At 40.5% G+C, this 22,324-nt stretch overlaps 1 protein-coding gene across 1 annotated transcript in view; it reads right to left on the reverse strand.

Annotated features, from left to right (window-relative positions):
- The window catches only part of C2H10orf67 (chromosome 2 C10orf67 homolog), a 112,534-nt gene that overhangs the window by 16,933 nt on the left and 73,277 nt on the right, over positions 1-22,324 (reverse strand). The window contains exons 9-10 of the mRNA XM_065871796.1: positions 15,509-15,568; positions 14,689-14,853 (exon numbers count right to left, since the gene is read on the reverse strand). Of these exons, the coding sequence (XP_065727868.1) occupies positions 14,689-14,853; positions 15,509-15,568 (225 nt within the window). The remainder of the gene's footprint in view (positions 1-14,688; positions 14,854-15,508; positions 15,569-22,324) is intronic.

The following is a 22,324-nucleotide window of genomic DNA, read 5'->3' on the forward strand; positions in this document are numbered from 1 at the left end:
AATGGTAAGGAGTTAATGAAAGACACCAAACCCCAAATTCAAGAAAGTCCATTAGGACAGAGAGAAAGAAAGAGAGAGGGACAACAAACACCCCAAAGCACATTATAGTCTAACTGTTGAAAAGCAAAGAGAAAGAGAAAGTTCTAAAGGCATTCCAAAGTAAAAGACACATTACAGACACAGAAACAAAGTTAAAATATACAGTAGACTTTTTGTCTGAAACTATGCAAGACAAAAGATAAGGGAGTGACATCTTCAAAGTATTAAAGAAAAGAAACTGTCAACTCAGGCTTCCATACTCAGAAAAAAAATCTGTCAAAAATACAGGCAAGGGCTTCCCTGTTGGCGCAGTGGTTGAGGGTCCGCCTGCCGATGCAGGGGACACGGGTTCGTGCCCCGGTCCAGGAAGATCCCACATGCCGCGGAGTGGCTGGGCCCGTGAGCCATGGCCACTGGGCCTGCGTGTCCGCTGCAACAGGAGAGGCCACAACAGTGAGAGGCTCGCGTACTGCAAAAAAAAAAAAAAAACAGGCAAAATAAAGTTTTTTTCAGACAAGCAAAAGCTGAGAGAATTTGTTGCCAGCAGACCTGCACTATAATCACTGCAAAAGGAAGTTCTTCAGGAAGAAAGAAGATGATACCGGGCAGAAACATAGATATATAAAAAAAATAAAAGCTCCAGAAGTGGTATAAATGAAGGTGTCAAATGCAAACCTTGCCGTGGCAAATCATATCCATTTTTGTTACATGAAAATATCTATATTAAATTATAATTTTCTGAAGAATATAACATGTTAGAAATTCCAAAGAACTGTACTTTTGATGGACACATTGGAAAAGATCATCCAAAGGCATTTTGAGCAAGACGAATGGACAAATATGAGTTGCACAGTGACTTTCTGGAGAACTCTTTTTTTTTGTTGTTGTTTTTTTGTTTCTTTAGAGTTTTTTTTTATTTTTATTTTTTTTAAACATCTTTATTGGGGTATAATTGCTTTACAATGGTGTGTTAGTTTCTGCTTTATAACAAAGTGAATCAGCTATACATATACATATGTTCCCATATGTCTTCCCTCTTGCGTCTCCCTCCCTCCCACTCTCCCCATCCCACCCTTCCAGGCTGTCACAAAGCACCGAGCTAATATCCCGGTGCCTTGCGGCTGCTTCCCCCCAGCTATCTACCTTACTACGTTTGTTAGTGTGTATATGTCCATGACTCTCTCTCGCCCTGTCAAAACTCACCCTTCCCCCTCCCCATATCCTCAAGTCCGTTCTCCAGTAGGTCTGTGTCTTTATTCCTGTCTTACCCCTAGGTTCTTCATGACATTTTTTTCCCTTAAATTCCATATATATATGTTAGCATACGGTATTTGTCTTTTTCTTTCTGACTTACTTCACTCTGTATGACAGACTCTAGGTCTATCCATCTCATTACAAATAGCTCAATTTCATTTCTTTTTAAGGCTGAGTAATATTCCATTGTGTATATGTGCCACATCTTCTTTATCCATTCATCCGATGATGGGCGCTTAGGTTGTTTCCATCTCCGGGCTATTGTAAATAGAGCTGCAATGAACATTTTGGTACATGACTCTTTTTGAATTTTGGTTTTCTCAGGGTATATGCCCAGTAGTGGGATTGCTGTGTCATATGGTAATTCTATTTGTAGTTTTTTAAGGAACCTCCATACTGTTCTCCATAGTGGCTGAACCATTTCACATTCCCACCAGCAGTGCAAGAGTGTCCCCTTTTCTCCACACACTCTCCAGCATTTATTGTGTATAGATTTTTTGATGATGGCCGTTCTGACTGGTGTGAGATGATATCTCATTGTAGTTTTGATTTGCATTTCTCTAATGATTAATGATGTTGAGCATTCTTTCATGTGTTTGTTGGCATTCTGTATATCTTCTTTGGAGAAATGTCTATTTAGGTCTTCTGCCCATTTTTGGATTGGGTTGTTTGTTTTTTTGTTATTGAGCTGCATGAGCTGCTTATAAATTTTGGAGATTAATCCTTTGTCAGTTGCTTCATTTGCAAATGTTTTCTCCCATTCTGAGGGTTGTCTTTTGGTCTTGGTTATGGTTTCCTTTGCTGTGCAAAAGCTTTGAAGTTTCATTAGGTCCCATTTGTTTATTTTTGTTTTTATTTCCATTACTCTAGGAGGTGGGTCAGAAAGGATCTTGCTGTGATTTATGTCATAGAGTGTTCTTCCTATGTTTTCTTCTAAGAGTTTGATAGTTTCTGGCCTTACATTTAGGTCTTTAATCCATTTTGAGCTTATTTTTGTGTATGGTGTTAGGGAGTGATCTAATCTCATACTTTTACATGTACCTGTCCAGTTTTCCCAGTACTATTTGTTGAAGAGGCTGTCCTTTCTCCACTGTACATTCCTGCCTCCTTTATCAAAGATAAGGTGTCCATATGTGCGTGGGTTTATCTCTGGGCTTTCTATCCTGTTCCACTGATCTATCTTTCTGTTTTTGTGCCAGTACCATACTGTCTTGATTACTGTTGCTTTGTAATATAGTCTGAAGTCAGGGAGCCTGATTCCTCCAGCTCCTTTTTTCGTTCTCAAGATTGCTTTGGCTATTCGGGGTCTTTTGTGTTTCCATACAAATTGCGAAATTTTTTGTTCTAGTTCTGTGAAAAATGCCAGTGGTAGTTTGATAGGGATTGCATTGAATCTGTAGATTGCTTTGGGTAGTAGAGTCATTTTCACAATATTGATTCTTCCCATCCAAGAACATGGTATATCTCTCCATCTATTTGCATCATCTTTAATTTCTTTCATCAGTGTCTTATAATTTTCTGCATACAGGTCTTTCGTCTCCTTAGGTAGGTTTATTCCTAGATATTTTATTCTTTTTGTTGCAATGGTAAATGGGAGTGTTTTCTTGATTTCACTTTCAGATTTTTCATCATTAGTATATAGGAATGCCAGAGATTTCTGTGCATTAATTTTGTATCCTGCTACTTTACCAAATTCATTGATTAGCTCTAGTAGTTTTCTGGTAGCATCTTTAGGATTCTCTATGTATAGTATCATGTCGTCTGCAAACAGTGACAGCTTTACTTCTTCTTTTCCGATTTGGATTCCTTTTATTTCCTTTTCTTCTCTGATTGCTGTGGCTAAAACTTCCAAAACTATGTTGAATAAGAGTGGTGAGAGTGGGCAACCTTGTCTTGTTCCTGATCTTAGTGGAAATGCTTTCAGTTTTTCACCATTGAGGATGATGTTTGCTGTGGGCTTGTCATATATGGCCTTTATTATGTTGAGGAAAGTTCCCTCTATGCCTACTTTCTGCAGGGTTTTTATCATAAATGGGTGTTGAATTTTGTCGAAAGCTTTCTCTGCATCAATTGAGATGATCATATGGTTTTTCTCCTTCAATTTGTTAATATGGTTTATCACATTGATAGATTTGCATATATTGAAGAATCCTTGCATTCCTGGAATAAACCCCACTTGATCATGGTGTATGATCCTTTTAATGTGCTGTTGGATTCTGTTTGCTAGTATTTTGTTGAGGATTTTTGCATCTATGTTCATCAGTGATATTGGCCTGTAGTTTTCTTTCTTTGTGACATCCTTGTCTGGTTTTGGTATCAAGGTGATGGTCGCCTCGTAGAAGGAATTTGGGAGTGTTCCTCCCTCTGCTATATTTTGGAAGAGTTCGAGAAGGATAGGTGTTAGCTCTTCTCTAAACGCTTGATAGAATTCACCTGTGAAGCCATCTGGTCCTGGGCTTTTGTTTGTTGGAAGGTTTTTAATCACAGTTTCAATTTCAGTGCTTGTGATTGGTCTGTTCATATTTTCTATTTCTTCCTGATTCAGTCTTGGCAGGTTGTGCATTTCTAAGAATTTGTCCATTTCTTCCAGATTGTCCATTTTATTGGCATAGAGTTGCTTGTAGTAATCTCTCATGATTTTTTTAATTTCTGCAGTGTCAGTTGTTACTTCTCTTTTTTCATTTCTAATTCTACTGATTTGAGTCTTCTCCCTTTTTTTCTTGATGAGTCTGGCTAGTGGTTTATCTATTTTGTTTATCTTCTCAAAGAACCAGCTTTTAGTTTTATCGATCTTTGCTATCGTCTCCTTCATTTCTTTTTCATTTATTTCTGATCTGATTTTTATGATTTCTTTCCTTCTGCTAGCTTTGGGGTTTTTTTGTTCTTCTTCCTCTAATTGCTTGAGGTGCAAGGTTAGGTTGTTTATTCGAGATGTTTCCTGTTTCTTAAGGTGGGCTTGTATTGCTATAAACTTCCCCCTTAGAACTGCTTTTACTGCATCCCATAGGTTTTGGGTCGTTGTGTCTCCATTGTCATTTGTTTCTAGGTATTTTTTTATTTCCTCTTTGATTTCTTCAGTGATCACTTCATTATTAAGTAGTGTATTGTTTAGCCTCCATGTGTTTGTATTTTTTACAGATCTTTTCCTGTAATTGATATCTAGTCTCATGGCGTTGTGGTCAGAAAAGATACTTGATACAATTTCAGTTTTCTTAAATTTACCAAGGCTTGATTTGTGACCCAAGATATGATCTATCCTGGAGAATGTTCCATGAGCACTTGAGAAAAATGTGTATTCTGTTGTTTTTGGATGGAGTGTCCTATAAATATCAATTAAGTCCATCTTCTTTAATGTATCATTTAAAGCTTGTGTTTCCTTATTTATTTTCATTTTGGATGATCTGTCCATGGGTGAAAGTGGGGTGTTAAAGTCCCCTACTATGAATGTGTTACTGTTGATCTCCCCTTTTATGGTTGTTAGTATTTGCCTTATGTATTGAGGTGCTCCTATGTTGGGTGCATAAATATTTACAATTGTTATATCTTCTTCTTGGATCGATCCCTTGATCATTATGTAGTGTCCTTCTTTGTCCCTTTTAATAGTCCTTATTTTAAAGTCTATTTTGTCTGATATGAGAATTGTTACTCCAGCTTTCTTTTGGTTTCCATTTGCATGGAATATCTTTTTCCATCCCCTTACTTTCAGTCTGTATGTGTCTCTAGGTCTGAAGTGGGTCTCTTGTAGACAGCATATATATGAGTCTTGTTTTTGTATCCATTCAGCCAATCTGTGTCTTTTGGTGGGAGCATTTAGTCCATTTACATTTAAGGTAATTATCGATATGTATGTTCCTATTCCCATTTTCTATATTGTTTTGGGTTCGCTACTATAGGTCGTTTCCTTCTCTTGTGTTTCGTGTCTAGAGACGTTCCTTTAGCATTTGTTGTAAAGCTGGTTTGGTGGTGCTGAACTCTCTCAGCTTTTGCTTGTCTGTAAAGGTTTTAATTTCTCCATCAAATGTGAGTGAGATCCTTGCTGGGTAGAGTAGTCTTGGTTGCAGGCTTTTCTCCTTCATCACTTTCAGTATGTCCTGCCACTCCCTTCTGGCTTGTAGGGTTTCTGCTGAGAGATCAGCTGTTAACCTTATGGGGATTCCCTTGTGTGTTATTTGTTGTTTTTCCCTTGCTGCTTTTAATATGCTTTCTTTGTATTTAATTTTTGACAGTTTGATTAATATGTGTTTTGGCGTGTTTCTCCTTGTATTTATCCTGTATGGGACTCTCTGTGCTTCCTGGACTTGATTAACTATTTCCTTTCCCATATTAGGTAAGTTTTCAACTATAATCTCTTCAAATATTTTCTCAGTCCCTTTCTTTCTTTTTTCTTCTTCTGGAACCCCTATAATTCGAATGTTGGTGCGTTTCATGTTGTCCCAGAGGTCTCTGAGACTGTCCTCAGTTCTTTTCATTCTTTTTTCTTTATTCTGCTCTGCAGTAGTTATTTCCACTACTTTATCTTCCAGGTCACTTATCCGTTCTTCTGCCTCAGTTATTCTGCTATTGATTCTATCTAGAGTGGTTTTAATTTCATTTATTGCATTGTTCATCGTTGCCTGTTTCATCTTTAGTTCTTGTAGGTCCTTGTTAACTGTTTCTTGCATTTTGTCCATTCTACTTCCAAGATTTCGGATCATCCTTACTATCATTATTCTGAATTCTTTTTCAGGTAGATTGCCTATTTCCTCTTCATTTGTTAGGTCTGGTGGGGTTTTATCTTGCTCCTTCATCTGCTGTGTGTTTTTCTGTCTTCTCATTTTGCTTATCTTACTGTGTTTGGGGTCTCCTTTTTGCAGGCTGCACTTTCATAGTTCCCGTTGTTTTTGATGTCTGTCTCCAGTGGCTAAGGTTGTTTCAGTGGGTTGTGTAGGCTTCCTGGTGGAGGGGACTAGTGCCTGTGTTGTGCTGGATGAGGCTGGATCTTGCCTCTCTAGTGGGCAGGTTCACGTCTGGTGGTGTGTTTTGGGGTGTCTGTGGCCTTATTATGATTTTAGGCAGCCTCTCTGCTAATGGGTGGGGTTGTGTTCCTGTTTTGCTAGTTGTTTGGCATAGGTTGTCCAGCACTGTGGCTTGCTGGTCGTTGAGTGAAGCTGGGTGCTGGTGTTAAGATGGAGGTCTCTGGGAGATTTCCACCGTTTAATATTATGTGGAGCTGGGAGGTCTCTTGTTGACCAGTGTCCTGAAGTTGGCTCTCCTACCTCAGAGGCAGAGCCCTGACTCCTGGCTGGAGCACCAAGAGCCTTTCATCCACACAGCTCAGAATAAAAGGGAGAAAAAGTAGAGAGAATTAGTAGAAGTATGAGTAAAGAAAGAAGGAAAGGAGGAAAGGAAGGAAGGAAGAAAGAAGCAAAGAAGGAAAGAAAGGAGGGAGGGAGGGAGGGAGGAAGGAAGGAAGGAGGGAAAGAAGGAAAAAAGACAGAAAGAAAGATGATACAGTAAAAATAAAATAAAGTATAATATAGTTATTGAATTAAAAAATATTTAGAAAAAAAAAAAGGGACGGATAGAGCCTTAGGACAAATGTTGGAAGCAAAGCTATACAGAGAAAATCTTACACAGAAGCATACACATACACCTTCACAAAAAGAGGTAAAGGGGGAAAAATCATAAATCTTGCTCTCAGAGACCACCTCCTCAATTTGGGGTGATTCGTTGTCTAAAGGAGGGAAGGAAGGAAGGAAAGAAAGAAAGAACGAAGGTAAAGTATAATAAAGTTATTACAATTAAACTTAATTATTAAGAAAAAGAATTTTTAAAAAAAAATCATGGACGGATAGAGCCCTAGGACAAATGGTGGAAGCAAGAGTATACAGACAAGATCTCACACCGAAGCATACACGTACACATTCACAAAAAGAGGAAAAGGGAAAAAAATCATAGATCTCGCTCCTAAATTCCACCTCTTCAATTTGGGATCATTCCTTGTCTATTCAGGTATTCCACAGATGCAGAGTATATCAAGTTGATTGTGGAGCTTTAATCCGCTGCTTCTGTGGCTGCTGGGAGAGATTTCCCTTTCTCTTCTTTGTTCTCACAGCTCACAGGAGCTCAGCTTTGGATTTGGCCCTGCCTCTGCGTGTAGGTCGCTGGAGGGCGTCTGTTTTTTTGCTCAGACAGGACGGGGTTAAAGGAGCCGCGGATTCAGGGCCTCCGGCTCACTCAGGCCGGGGGTTGGGGGATGGGGGAAGGAGGGGCACTGGGTGCGGGGCGGGCCTGCGGCGGCAGAGGTGGCATGACGTTGCGGCACAGGCCGGCGTGACAGTGCACCAGCCTGAGGCCCGCCGTGCATACTCCCGGAGAAGTTGTCCCTGGATCCCAGGAACCTGGCAGTGGCGGGCTGCACAGGCTCCGCGGAAGAGGGGTGTGGAGAGTGACCTGTGCTCGCACACAGGCCCCTTGGTGGCGGCAGCAACAGCCTTAGTGTCTCCCGCCCGTCTCTGGGGTCCGCGGTTTTAGCCGCGGCTCGCGCCCATCTCTGGGTTCGCGCTTTCAGCCGCGGCTCGCGCCCGTCTCTGGGGTTCGCGCTTTTAGCCGCGACTCGCGCCCGTCTCTGGGGTTCGCACTTTTAGCCGCGGCTCGCGCCCGTCTCTGGAGATCCTTTAAGCAGCGCTCTTAAACCCCTCTCCTCGCGCACCAGGATACAAAGAGGGAAGAAAAAGTCTCTTGCCTCTTTGGCAGGTGCAGGCTTTTCCCCGAACTCCCTCCCGGCTAGTCGTGGTGCACTAACCCCTTCAGGCTATGTTCAAGCCGCCAACCCCAGTCCTCTCCCTGAGCTCCGTCCAAAACCAAAACCCGAGCCTCAGCTCGCAGCCCCGCCCGCCCCGGCGGGTGAGCAGACAAGCCTCTCGGGTTGGTGAGTGCTGGTTGGCACCGATCGTCTGTGCAGGAATCTCCCCGCTTTGCCCTCCGCACCCGTCGCTGTGCACTACTCCGCGGTCCCGAAACTCCCCCCTCCGCCTCCCGCAGTCTCCGCCCGCGGAGGGGCTTCCTAGTGTGTGGAAACTTTTCCTCCTTCACAGCTCCCTCCCACTGGTGCAGGTGCCGTCCTTATTCTTTTGTCTCTGTTTTTTCTTTTGCCCTACCCAGGTACGTGGGGAGTTTCTTGCCTTTTGGGAGGTCTGAGGTCTTCTGCCAGCCTTCAGTAGGAGTTCTGTAGGAGTTGTTCCACGTGTGGATGTATTTCTGGTGTATCCGTGGGGAGGAAGGCGATCTCCGCGTCTTACTCTTCCGCCATCTTCAAGGTCCCCCCAAGATTATCTCTGGAGAACTCTTAAACACTATCTTTACTGCTGAAGACTAAGCTATTTGGTGGGAGATTTCCAGGGGTTCCTACAAATTGCAATGACTTCTCACTGATCTCTTATCAACCAGCTGCTTGGGTGCTTCAGTCTGAAATCTTTTTTTTGTTGCTTTCCTAATAGATGTTCTCCTAGCTATTCCAGTGGTTGTATAAGAATCCCAAACTATTGAAATCTTTCTAATTTAAGTATAAAATTTACCTTTAAAATACACTTATGCCTTATTTAATGTAAACCAGACAGAAATGTTATGAATCTTAATCAGAATCCACTTTCATATATTCAACTAGAGAGAAGGACCACCAGAATTACTCTCTAGGACATTCAGGCTCATGTCTATCGGTTCTGGTGGCATGAAACACAGTATGGGTTCACCATATGCTTTCAGCCATTGGATTAACTGGACTCCGTAACACTTCATGGCACTGGTTATAAGAAACTCCTTATTCTATTCTGGAGATATATATATATATATTCATATAGTCAACAGAAGAATGTTTCCCACATAGAAATTAGTGAAGGAGATCCTCAGGCTATATTCAAGATTTTTTAAAAGCCTAAAAATCAGTATACCTGATTCCCTAATAAGGCTGCATAGGCTAACAAAACATAAGAACTCTTTGGATTTGGCTGGCATAAAATCAATTCAGTGAGCTATCCTTGGTTATCTAAAGTTGATCAGAAATGCAAGTTAGCAGTAATATGTAATAGGTGAATAAGGGGAAACAAATAGCTTTCCTTTAATTAGTTTAGTTTTTTGATGAACGAATGGTGACTACAACTGAGGCATTACATGAAGAAAAGTCTAAGTACCACCCTCCACGAAAATACATTCCTAAAGAAAGGGGAATTGAAATATGTTGTAATTTATACAAACTAATCCCTAGGGTTTGAGGAGAAACCTGAAGAGGTCAGGGCTGGAGAAACTGACAAGCTGGAAGAGCTGGACCCGAAGAGGGTGGCTGATAGTCCAATGCCAGCATCCAGTGGGGTGTAGCTACCTCAGGTTGACAGTGGTGAACATCGGTATTAAAGCTGTTCTATGACAGTGTTTGTAATAGAATTCACAGCAGAACTAGTACATGCAATGATGGCAGTTAGGATGGGTGGCAGCAAGTCAAATGTTCAGGGGGTGAGACCCAAGTCCCGGCAGTATCAGGACTCTGGCAAATGACCTGGTGTTCAAGACTGGCCCCAATTCCCAGGGAGAACTGGAAAGAAACCCACAGCTGAAACCCAGGTAAATGGAATAAAGCACACCATGCAGTGAGGGGTCAGGTGGCTGCCCTGTGGGCTCCTGAATGACATTTCCTCTGTTACCACCAAGGTGATATTACATGTGGTCAGGACCTAGCATCTGCCCTATGGCTCAGAGTGTCCAGGGAAGAATAGCAATTGATACTAATCTCTTCTTTTCCTGATTTCCACAACAATCTTAAGCCCTTAAATGAAATTATACTTAAATATCACAAACTCTACAAGTAAAATGTTATTATTCTTCCCCAGCAAAAATAAACAAGAAGAAGACAAAGCATAAAACCTTTCAAGTGATTTTTTTGTTGTTGTTGTTTTTTTGTGCAGTATGCGGGCCTCTCACTGCTGTGGCCTCTCCTGCTGCGGAGCACAGGCTCCGGACGCGCAGGCTCAGCGTCCATGGCTCATGGGCCCAGCTGCTCCGTGGCATGTGGGATCCTCCCAGACCAAGGCACGAACCTGTGTCCCCTGCATTGGCGGGCGGACTCCCAACCACTGCGCCATCACTTGATTTTTTGTTAAAAATCAAGTGATTTTTAACAAAAACCATTTTTCATTTGTGGAACAAACGCTGGATATTATTTTCACCAAAATATTTTCAGTCCCAAATATACTGAAAGTACTTATTTATCATCAAACTACTTAGAGTAGAATAATACAGAAAGTCAATGCCACCTTTCAGTTGAAGTTTAAATATGGTATTACTCAGATTTTTCAATTTTGGTCTCTGACAACAGAATCTAAAGATGCATTCACTTTAGCGGCAAATGACAAATTTGATTTTAAAATAAAAAACAAGTAATTGTTGTGTATGATTTCAATTATCTCCACATTTTAAAGTTATTCCTATTCAGGAATTCCCTGGCGGTCCAGTGGTTAGGACTCAGTGCTTTCGCCGCTGTGACCCCGGCAAGCCGCACGGCACAGCCAAAAAAAAAAAAAAAGCTACTCCCATTAGAAAACAAAGATCCAGTACGATAAGGAAAATTCTTTTGTGTCAACATAATCTATCAAAATACAGTAAATATCCTTTGACAGTCCCTGAAGACCATACAACCGTACACGTGTCCGGGACTGTCCTAGCTCTGTACCACTCCACCACCCTGGGCTGCCAGGTCAACAATGAGCAAAATGCTGGCTTTTTCACACAGCTCTACAGAACTATGAACTACCTGCTTTAGGAAGGCAAGCCCAGGGGAAAAATAACGAAATAATGAAACAATGAACAGGTTATATGATTTTCTTCTCTGATGGAGCGTATTTTCAACTTCACGGGCAGCTCAATCAAATAAAAGGGATGTATAGGAGAGGAATGGGAAAGATCTTCCTTTCACCCACCTTGCCTATAATACTCTACACCCATAATAATTCCATATCCCACAGTAATAATAATTTTTAAAAAATTACTAGCTTGCAGGGTGACTATGGTCATACTTGCAAAACTATTGCAAAAGTACTTCACCTTGCAATTCTTGAATGTTTAAAGAACAACATTCTAGAGCTTTTATTAAAGTTTTTCCTTATGTCCAAATTGCTTTGTATTGAATGAACTTTAAGAATGGGAATACGACTGACTTTGTCCCCTGTCCCATTTCCCACATGGAAGGGTCCTGATGCTTTCTGCAGATCTAAGCGCGCACCATATGTTCCATCAGCGCAGACAGGTGACCCCATGGAAGCTCAGAAGTCTTCCAGGGAAGCATTTACTGGGTGCAGCCTTAATTAACTAATTACCCTGGAGCGGGGGCTGTGGGAGGGAAACCTGGGAATGTAAGTTAACCTTGCTTTGTGAAACCTCAGTATTTGAAATGTTTTACAGCTATCAAAAAATAAACTTTACACAAAAACGCTGTCCAAATACAAATTTCATGTTGTGAAATATTTCATAAATAGAAATCACACAGCAATGTTCCTATTGTGCTTTTCAGACTGGTTGAACACTCAGTTTATCACTGTGTGCGCCGCTGGGTGAAGCACGTGTGCTGTTCCCACCGAATGACACAGATTTCAAAAAATAAGTATGATTAATTAGATAAGGTAAATGACTGATGTAAAAACTTCCTGCAGCAAGCTCTCTGTTTGGTCATTTACACGTGGTCAAGATGACAAAACCCTTTAAAGACAATTTTTAAGAAGTCCAACTACCTCAATATAATAAAATATTTAAAGGAGAGAAACAGGAAAATGATAACCAGAGTGCATATAGAGAGAGCTAATCTACAATGAAGAATACACCACATGGGGAGGTGATGGAAGGGAACACTCTTTATAATAGGATCATTATTAACAAAAGTGTATATGAGAGTAATAACGGTGAGCTAGAAAAATATATTTCCCTTTAAAATCGAGTCAATTCCTATGAAAATGTAAACTCCAGCTTATGTCATCTCTCCCCTCCCCCAGTCCAAGTTTTACAATAAGTAAAAGTTACACATTAACTTCCGAGTCTCCCAGCTGACAAAATGTACTCTTAAGCTTCGGAAACATCTAGATAACAGTCATTACGGTCAGAAGGAGAGACTGTGACACTAGGAGAAAACCCTACTGAAATGACACCTTCTCAGAGACGCTGTCTGCCTTTGTCTCCCCTTCATGGTGTCTTTCCTGTAGGGGAGAACAGTGGTATTTCTGCCCCTTGTCGTTGGGACTTTGGAAGCTCAATTTTGATGGGTAAATTCGGGACTTTGGAGTTTCTAGTCTGCAATTCTAGGATTTAGTTAGGGCTCTGGGTTTGCTGTAGGGAAGGGGTTGCCCTGTCCCCGTCTCCAACCCCACTCTGCAATGCTCCCGCCATCAGCTCAGAGTCTCAGACCACAGACCCCCGGCACACACCCTGATCTCAAGGTAGCTGACAGAGGTTTATGGAACAGGACACTGCCTCGGCCACAGACTCCCTAAGTCCCAGGCTTGGACTACAGCCCCTCGCCCAGTAAGCCTGGGCCCCCCGCCCCAGGTCAGCAGGCAGCCCTGCATGCTCAGCCCTGGGGGCAGGGGGTTGCTTTTTGTTTTCTTGCTTTGTTGTGGGCCTCCTCCCCCCACTCACCCCCGCCAAATACTTCCCAGATCTGGATTCTAAAAATCTTACTTCTAGAACCCAGTCATTGGTCAGTCATGTGCCGCATTCCCCAAATGTCCTGCTCCCCCTCAGGAAATTCCAGTTGTTGATACTTCCTAACTCTGCAAAGTGGACGCGCTCTTAGAGGAGAATGCTTTTTCTCAAGTCCTGGGGTTTCCTTCCAAGTGGAGTGACTGCCACCAGTATTAACACCCCGGCCTCCCTCTACCTGCTGCTCTACTTCCCTCTTTCTCCCCCGAAAGGAGAGAAAGTGGTGGGTTCGAGTGGTAAGCCATCTGCCTGGTGAGTGAGCGAGAGAGGGCTATACCTTTTCCTGCCCCCGCCTGGAGCAAGGATGACACAGCGAGCATGATTCCGCTCTGTTCTCCTGCCCTGAGTGTCGGAGAGGTAGATTCTGCCCCCTGGGGGAGAAGGAGGGAGAACACGGGGACACGTAGAAACAAGACAAAAGAGTCTGGGAAACCAAAAGATTCTAGTGGACAGACTCTTTCCAGGAAGTGCTGTACCTTGGCCATATGTGTCACCCATCAGCCTCTAAGCTTTCTAAACGCCAACGTGGAAAAGGAGCTTTGACTGGTTGCACGATTTACAGGGCCCACAAGATAGATCGATTGTTCGGAGAAATGCAACTATTCCCATAACTAAGCTCAGAAGAAAGTTCGCCCCAGGATCATTTTAAAGGGAGGTATTGGGTAACGCAGTGAGCAGTGTCTCTGCACAGTCCACACAATAAGCCAACACTGAGATGAACATCACAGACCTACTTCTTGATATGCCCTTTAATATAGACCAATGGCACCGCCGTAGGCCAGGTAGAAGCAACTCTGATTATCTGGGGGTAAGGAGGTTTCTAGCATATAATTCATGGATGTATGTCTCTGACAGCATGAGCTAGTCCATGGTTGATTTAGAACAGTCCATGAGCAGGGCTTCCCTGGTGGCGCAGTGGTTAAGAATCTGCCTACCAATGCACGGGACATGGGTTCGAGCCCTGGGTTTGCTGTAGGGAAGGGGTTGCCCTGTCCCTGTCTCCAACCCCACTCTGCAATGCTTCTGCATGCCGCGGAGCAACTAAGCCCGTGCGCCACAACTACTAAGCCTGCACTCTAGAGCCCATGTGCTACAACTACTGAAGCCCGTGTGCCACAACTACTGAAGCCCGTGCACCACAACTACTGAAGCCCATGCACCTAGAGCCTGTGCTCCACAAGAGAAGCCCGCACACCGCAACGAAGAGTAGCCCCTGCTCGCCACAACTAGAGAAAGTCGGTGTGCAGCAATGAAGACCCAACACGGCCAAAAATAAATAAATAAATTAATTAATTAAAAAAAAAGGATAGTCCATGAGCAAATGGACTTTCCAACTGCACATCTTGCAGGGAGTCTCCAGGAAGCCTCTGATAGATACTGGGCAGTCATGAGTTAGAGATTATACACGCTAAAAAGCGCTTGGAATGTGGCTTCTCTGTGTTGCTAATTTAATAGAGATCCACGAAGCCATGATGACTAAGCCAAATAAACCACCACGCTCAGGACAACGGCGGCATCCTCCTGGATAAGGTAAGGGGCCTGATGAGGACGCATCGGTGAGGGGAAGAGAAGCCAGAGCCCCCTGCCCAGATGCACGCAGAGGGAGTAAGGGGAATCGGGTGTCTGAGGCTGTTTGCAGGTGAAGGTGTCCCGGGGTGTGGTCCTGTGAGTGGGTCTTACCGTAGGCTGCTCTTCCTTTGGAGCCTTCTTTGGACTCTTGACTCTTTTGGCCTTAGAAAGCAATGAAACGGTGAAGGAAGAACGTGGCCTCAGAGCGCGTGCACTCCCGGGCTGTGAGGGCCACAGGGACAAGGTGGTTTCTTTCCCCTTGATGGCTCTGGGGCTCTGGCACAGAAAAAGAGCCAGCTCTGTTATTCTCACTATACATGCCTCCGATTCGCCTCCCTCTCTTTTCCTCCCTTGTCCTCCTCTCCTGAGCTAGAATTGCAGTCCCGAAGGGCCTGGATCTACTCTTGCTCCCTGTCCCACCATCCCCGGTCCCCCAGCGCCCTCCGCTCCTGCCTGATTTCATTTGCAGGTGAGGCCCAATTTTCCATTCCTCCCACTGATGCTCGTGAGCTAAGAAAAACATACCAAGAGATCAGTGTTTTCTGGAAGCACCTGGAAAGGTGGGGTCTTGGTGGAGTGGGGTGAGGTCGTAGCTTGAGGTGGGTGTCGTATTTGTACGGAGGTGGAGGTGGGCGTCGGGGGCCGCAGGCAGGAGCGACGGGACAGGAGTCTGAAGGGCCAGGGCATTGAGCCTGGGGATTGGGACGCCAGTGACACCTTCCACTCTCACTCCCTCCTCACTGCTCTCACCCACCAGTCCCTCATCTCCCATGCACACGTCTTGCCTCACCTTTAAGTGTTTTCTCCTTCAAACTTGGATGTGGGAAAGTGAAAAGCCTCGGGATGGTGTGTATAGGTTCTTCAAGCCAGATGCCCAAATAAGAAATGAACAGAGTAAAAGAAAAAACAAAAAAAGAACTTAAATGCAAACCTTGGCGACTATGGCATCAAACTTTCTTCTCATTTCAAGGTCCTCTTTCTGTTTATTAACCTGTGAAATTAAAGACCCATGTCATTTGTTATCATTTGCAAAGATTAAGAAAGAGAATTTTTGGTAAACTTCTTAAGCAATGGAAGAGTGGCATTTTAAACCATTTCACTGCCCAAACTATTATAGGAATATAAATTATAATACTGAATGTAAATTAGAAGAGAAAATAAATTTGCACCCAGAAAAAAAAGTACTTTATAATAGAGATTATAGGAAAACATGCAATTGTTTGCTTATGTGTATTTATTTTATTAACATTATTGTGTACCAGGCACTGCACTAGACTTTTAGAATAAATAATACATAAACCTTGCCATCAAGCATTTAGGTTCTAGCAGAAAATGGGTTTCTAAAATGCTCCAATTAGGGGATTCCCTGGGCATCTAGTGGTTAGGACTCTGAGCTTCCACTGTTGGGGGCAGGGGGTGGGTTCAATCCCTGGTGGGGGAACTAAGATTCCCACAAGCCATGAGGCTGGGAAAAAAATTAATTAAATGCTTCAATTAAAAAAAAATTTTATATATACCAAAAAAGGAAGCAGTGCAAATGTTAGTTAGAAATAATAAAAATATGACCATCTGACTTGAGGAAGAGAACAATAGCTACAGTGTTGAATCTCCCTGTGTAATTGTAAGTGTCCCATGACCACCACCCTCCCAACCAGGTAATCACTATTCTGAATTTTGTGCTCGGGATTCCCTTTTATTTTTTTGATAATTTTTTGTCGCTTTTATAGGCTTATCTTTTTACCCCACTGGTATCTTTAAACAATATACAATTTTAGTTTTGCTTATTTTTAAACCTTGTTTAAAAATCATAATGTATGTGTTCTTCATCAACTTGTTTGTTCCACAGTTTCTGAAATTAACCCATGTTGATACTGGAAGTGGTTCATTCATATTGGCTGTGTATGAGTAGAGCATAATTTATTAATCCATTCGCTGTCAATGAACATTTGGGAAATTCTAATTTTTTTTATACATAATATGGCTTTGAATATTCCTGTACCTGTTCCCCTAGGCACATGTGCTAGGGATCTTCTGTGTGACATTATATGCCTAGGAGCGGAACTTTGGGGCATATGTTAAGAGAATGATCAGCTTCAGAAGATAACCCAAATTTGTTTTCCAAAGTTTTTGTAACAATATACATAGTCCCCAGCAGTTTATGAGAATTCTCTACTCCACATTCTCACCAACACTTGGTACTTTTATATTAATGAAATCAAGCACACTTTCAATCAATGTTCATTGGCCATTGAGTTTCCTCTTTTGTGAAGGGCCTGTTAAAAACTTTTGCCCATTTTTCTATTGGGTGGTTTTTTTCTCATTGATTTGAAGGAGTTATTCACGTATTCCTGAAAACAGCTTTGCGAATACATAAATGGTGCGAATATCTTTGCCAAATTGGTGGCTAGATTTTAAACTTTCTTTGAGGGGGTCTTCTGATGAAAAGGGGCCCTTAATTTTTGTGGGGTTGAAATTTTTAACTTTCCTTTTATGCTTTATTTTGTGTCTTGTTTAGGCAATAATTTCTACTTGGAGTTCATATGATTTGTTCCCTAGAATTTTAAAAGACTGTTTTCCCTTTATATTTGAATACTTAATCCATACAAAATGGATATGTATCGTGTGAGGTAGGGAGCCAGTTTCATTTTATGCAATTGTTGAATCAATTGTTAAGCATCTTTAGTGAAAATTCCACCCTATTTACATTGATCTGTGATACTGATATATATTATTTACGTATGTCTGGTTCTGCTCTGGGTTCTCTATTTTCTCCCAATGGTCTACCCCTGGCCCAGTACCATGATGTCCTAATTACCTTAAATTTATATTAATAGCTTACAGAAGAAATCGCTCCCTACTCCATCATGTCATTATTTCACTTTGTTTCCTAGTTATTCTTGACCCTTGTTCTTCCATATTAATTTTAAAATAAGCTTGTCAATTCCATGAAAAACCTTGTAGTAATTTTGGTTGGAATTTTATTGAATATAGAGATCAGTTTGGTGAGAACTATTATCTCTAAGATAATCTAGTTTGCCTATGGCGACTAAGTTATGGCTCTCCATTTATTTAGTTTTTGTAATCCCCTTAAGTTTTTTTTAAAGTCTTTATTAATCCCAGTCAATAATTTTTTTTAAGTCTTTATTGAATTTGGTAATATTGCTTCTGTTTTATGTTTTGGCTTTTTGGCCGCGAAGCATGTGGGATCTTAGCTCCCCAGCCAGGGATCAAACCCGCACCCCTTGCATTGGAAGGCTAAGTCTTAACCACTGGACCGCCAGGGAAGTCCCAATAGGTTTTATAATTATTTTCCATGGAGATTTTTACAAATTTTTATGAGATTTATTTATGAGCCCTTTATAAACTCTGCTATTTAATTATAAATTTTTATAACTTATAATTTCTCCTAATTTTTGATTGAGAAATCCAATTGATTTTAGAATGCTGATCTCCTATCCAGCGATCTTGTTAATTTAAATAATTTGTCTTTAAGTGTTTTGCGAGGTTGGCTAAGTGGACAATTGCATCCTCTCTGAATAATAACAGTCTTGTTGTTTTCCACTCTACTCCTCACACCTCTTGCTGTCTTTTTTTCTTATTCTACTACACTGGCCAGAATTTCCAAAATAATTAAAAAAATGGTATTAGGCAACCTTACCTTGTACTGATTTTAAAGAGAATGCTTCCTGTGTTTCACCAAGAAGTCTGTTTGCTGTAGGTTTTACTCTTTAGCAAGGTAAAGAACTTCCTACTTCTCATGGGACAGCGGTGTGTATGTGCACACCTGTGTGTGCATAAGATTGGATGTTATTTTTTCTCAAAGAATTTGCATCAACTCAGAATATCATATAATTTTTCTCCTGTAATCTGATTGTGTGGGGAATTACATTAATAGCTTTTGCCCAAATCCTTTTAAAACTTGATGCATTCTTTTGAATGTTGCAGCTTGAGCCTAATATTGTTTGTGAGATTCATCCATATTGTTACCTGTCACTCTAAGTTATTCCACAACTAATTTAATTTACTCTAGGTTAGATGGACATTTGAATTGTTTCCAATTTGGGGCTATTACCAACAATGCTGCCCTGAACATTCTTGAAAATGTCTCTCTTTTGTGAGTCATTCTAAGGTATCCTCATCTTAAACAATAGTAGAAGATTTGCCAAACAATTGTCAAAATTAGTTCTACTACCTTTTGAGAGTTATGAAAGTTCCCATTGCTTCACAACTTTGCCAACACTTAGTACTGTAAGCCTTTTAGTTTTGTTTTTAAACAATCAATCTGGTGTGAGCAATACTGTTTCTTTATGGTTTTACTCTGTTTCACTTATTGTTGAGGAGATTGGATATATTTTTGTAGGTTCCTCATCTGAATTCCCACTTTTCAACTCTTTGCCTATGTTTCTAGTGGATAGTATGTCTTTTATTAAATTGATTTTAGGGCATATTTATATTTTGGGGATATTTATATTTTTAATTAAATTTTTAATCAATTTTAATTAATTTTTAAATCAATTTTTAATTAAAAATTGATTTTAGGGCATATTTATATTTTGTCAACTCTATGACGTGTGAAATCATCACTACAGTCAAGATAACGAACATACCCACCACTCCCAAAAGTTTCCTTATGCCTCTTTGTAAGTCAATCCTGCCTCATCACCAGGCAACCAGTGATCTGCTTTCTGTCACTATACATTAGTTTGCATTTACGAGAATTTAAAGTAAGCTGAACCGTACAAAGGTATTCTTTATTTTGTCTGGCTTCTTTCATTCAACATAATATTTCTGAGATTCATCCTTGGTGCCGTGTATAAGAACGATCCATTTCTTTTTATCTCTGAGTAGTATTCCACTGGGTAGATAAGGTACAACTTATTTACCCATTCACCTATTAATAGACATCAGGGTTATTTCTCCTACGAACATTTACATACAAGTCTTTGTGTGAATATACATTTTTACTTACCTCAGATAAATACTTAGGAGTGGAATAGCCAGATCACATGATAAGTATAGATAAATTTTTTAAAGTATTTAAATATTTTCTAAAGTGGTTGGATATTTTACATTCTCACCAGCAGTAAATGAGAGTTCTAGGTGTTCCTCACTTTTGACAACACTTGATGCGGTCAGATTTTGACATTTTAGTCAGTGTAGTGAGTATATAGTGAGTGACAATATCTCACTGAGATTTTAATTTGTATTTCCCTAAAGAGTAATGATGCTGAGCATCTGTTCATGTCATAGTTCGCCACCCATACGTCTTCTTTAGTGAAGTGTCTGTTCAGATTGTTTGCCCATTTAAAAAATTGGGCTGTTGACAGTGTTACTGAATTGTAAGACTATTTTATGTATTCTAGATGCAAATCTTTTGTTAGGTATGTTTTGCAAATATTTTTTTCCAACTCTGTAGCTTGCCTTTTCAGTTTTCTTTTAACATTCTGAAGAGCAAAGGTTTTTAATTTTGATGAAATGCAGTTTACACTATTTAAAGAAATCTCTGCCAAACCTGATGTCACTAAGATCCTTTCTTGTGCCTTATTCTATTAATTTGTGGGTTTAGCTATTACATTTAGATTTATGATTCATCTCAAGTAAATTTTTATATGAGGTATGAGGCAAGGGTTGAGGATCATTCTTTGCCTATAGCTATCCATTTATTCCAGCATCACTTGTTGAAAGGATCATCCTTTCCTACTTGAATTGCCTTGGCACCTTTGTCAGAAATCAGTTCATCATATATGACCCAAAGGGTCTACTTCTTGGCTTTCTATTCTATTCCATCAATCTATGTGTTTATCCATATGCCAATATCACTTTATCTTGACTACTGTGCCTTTAAAGTAAGTGCTGAGTTCAGGTTGCGTGAGTGCTTTCTCCAGCTTGTTCTTTTTCAAAATTGTTTTAACTATTCAAGGTCCATGAATTTCCATATACATTGTAGAGGAGCTTGTTGATTAAAAAAAAAAATACCTGCTGGGATTTTGATTGGGATTGTGTTGTATCTATAAATCAATTTAGAGATAACTGACAGATTAATAACATGCATCTTCTGAGTCACGAACACAGTATGTTTCTCCATCTAGTTAAGTCTTCGGTTTCTCTCAGCAGTGTTTTGTATGGTTTTGTACATTTTCTGTCAAATTTATCCATAACCATTTCATATTTTTATGTTATCGCAAGTGGAGTTTTTTAAAATTTCAATTTTTGATTGTTCATTGTTAGTACATAGAAATGCATTATTTTGATCTTTGTAACCTTGCTAAATTCACTTATTAATTCTAGTAGTTTTTTTGTAGATTCCTTAGAATTTCCTATATAAATGATCATGGTTATCTGGGAATAAAAACAGTTCTACTTTTTCCTTTCTAATCTGGATGCCATTTATTTCTTTTTCTTGCATATTATACTGGCTAGGACCTAAAAAACAATGTCTAGTGGAAGTGATAAGAACAGAGAGTCTTGTCGCATTTTCTGATCCTAGACTTAAAACATTTAGGCTTTCACTATCAAATGTACTAATGGTTATGTTTTGTAGGTGCCCATTATAAGCTTTAGAAGGTTTCCTTCTATTCCCAGTTTGCTGAGAGCTTTTATCGTAAATGTATATTGGACTTTCTCAAATGCTTTTTCTACATCTATCTGCCCCCTGGCTCCAACGTTTTACATTTTTCCCACATGCAAAATACATTCATCCTCATCCAAGGCCTCAAAAAATCTCATTCTATAACGGCATCTGCTTGAAGTCAGGATCTGATTACTTAAATCAGGTTTAGGTGCAGTTGAGCCTCCTTGAATAAGTCTATCTTGATTGGAAGACCCAGGAACTAAAGAGACAAGTTATCTGACCCCACAGCCAACATACCAGGGTGGGACATAAGATAACCACTAAAGACCCTCCCCTTGGGTCATGGATTTATCTATTCCCACTGGAAATGTGTGATGGTTCCTAGGCACAGAAATTCAGACATGTATTTTATTAGAGTAAATGTCTGGGTTACCAAAATATCAGTTTTCTAGCTGAATGGCCAAATGCTGGCATGTTACAGGTAATAGAACTGGACAGACTTGAGGCATGGTTCAGAGGGAACTCAGGCAACAAGGAAACCAGTAACGGAATCAAAGCCCACTGCAAAGATCACTCAGTGCTGTGCCCTCAGAATGAGGGGCTAGAACAACCTTTGTAACTCCTTTCTATCTCAAGTCTGGATTGTTCCTAGAAATTCAAGTCTGGATTGTTCCTAGAAATAAGGTGCACTGGGATGAAGTAGATAGAAAATTAGTTAAGGGTAAGAGTTCAATTATGGTAGTTTTCTGATAAGGACCCTCTTTTTTGTTAGCTTCACGATCAATGAAAGTTCAGGTTACAAAATCTACATATAAAAATCAGTAGCATTTCTATACACTAACAACGAATTATCTGTGAGAGTAAAAAGAAAACGATCCCATTTACAATATAACTAAAAGCAATAAAATATTTAGGGATAAATGTAACCAGGAGGGTGAAAAATCTCTACACTGAAAACTACAAGACACTGATGAAATAAATCAAAGAACATACAAATAAATGGAAAGAAACTTCATGTTCATGGATTGGGAGAATTAATATTGTTAAAATGTCCATACTACTCAAAGCCATCTATAGAGTCAATATAATCCCTATCAAGATTCCAGCAGCACTTTTTACAGAGGTAGAAAAACAATCCTAAAAATTATATGGAGCCACAAAGTCCCCCAAAACCAA

This window comes from Phocoena phocoena, chromosome 2, assembly GCF_963924675.1.
Source record: "Phocoena phocoena chromosome 2, mPhoPho1.1, whole genome shotgun sequence".
Classification (NCBI taxonomy): domain Eukaryota; kingdom Metazoa; phylum Chordata; class Mammalia; order Artiodactyla; family Phocoenidae; genus Phocoena; species Phocoena phocoena.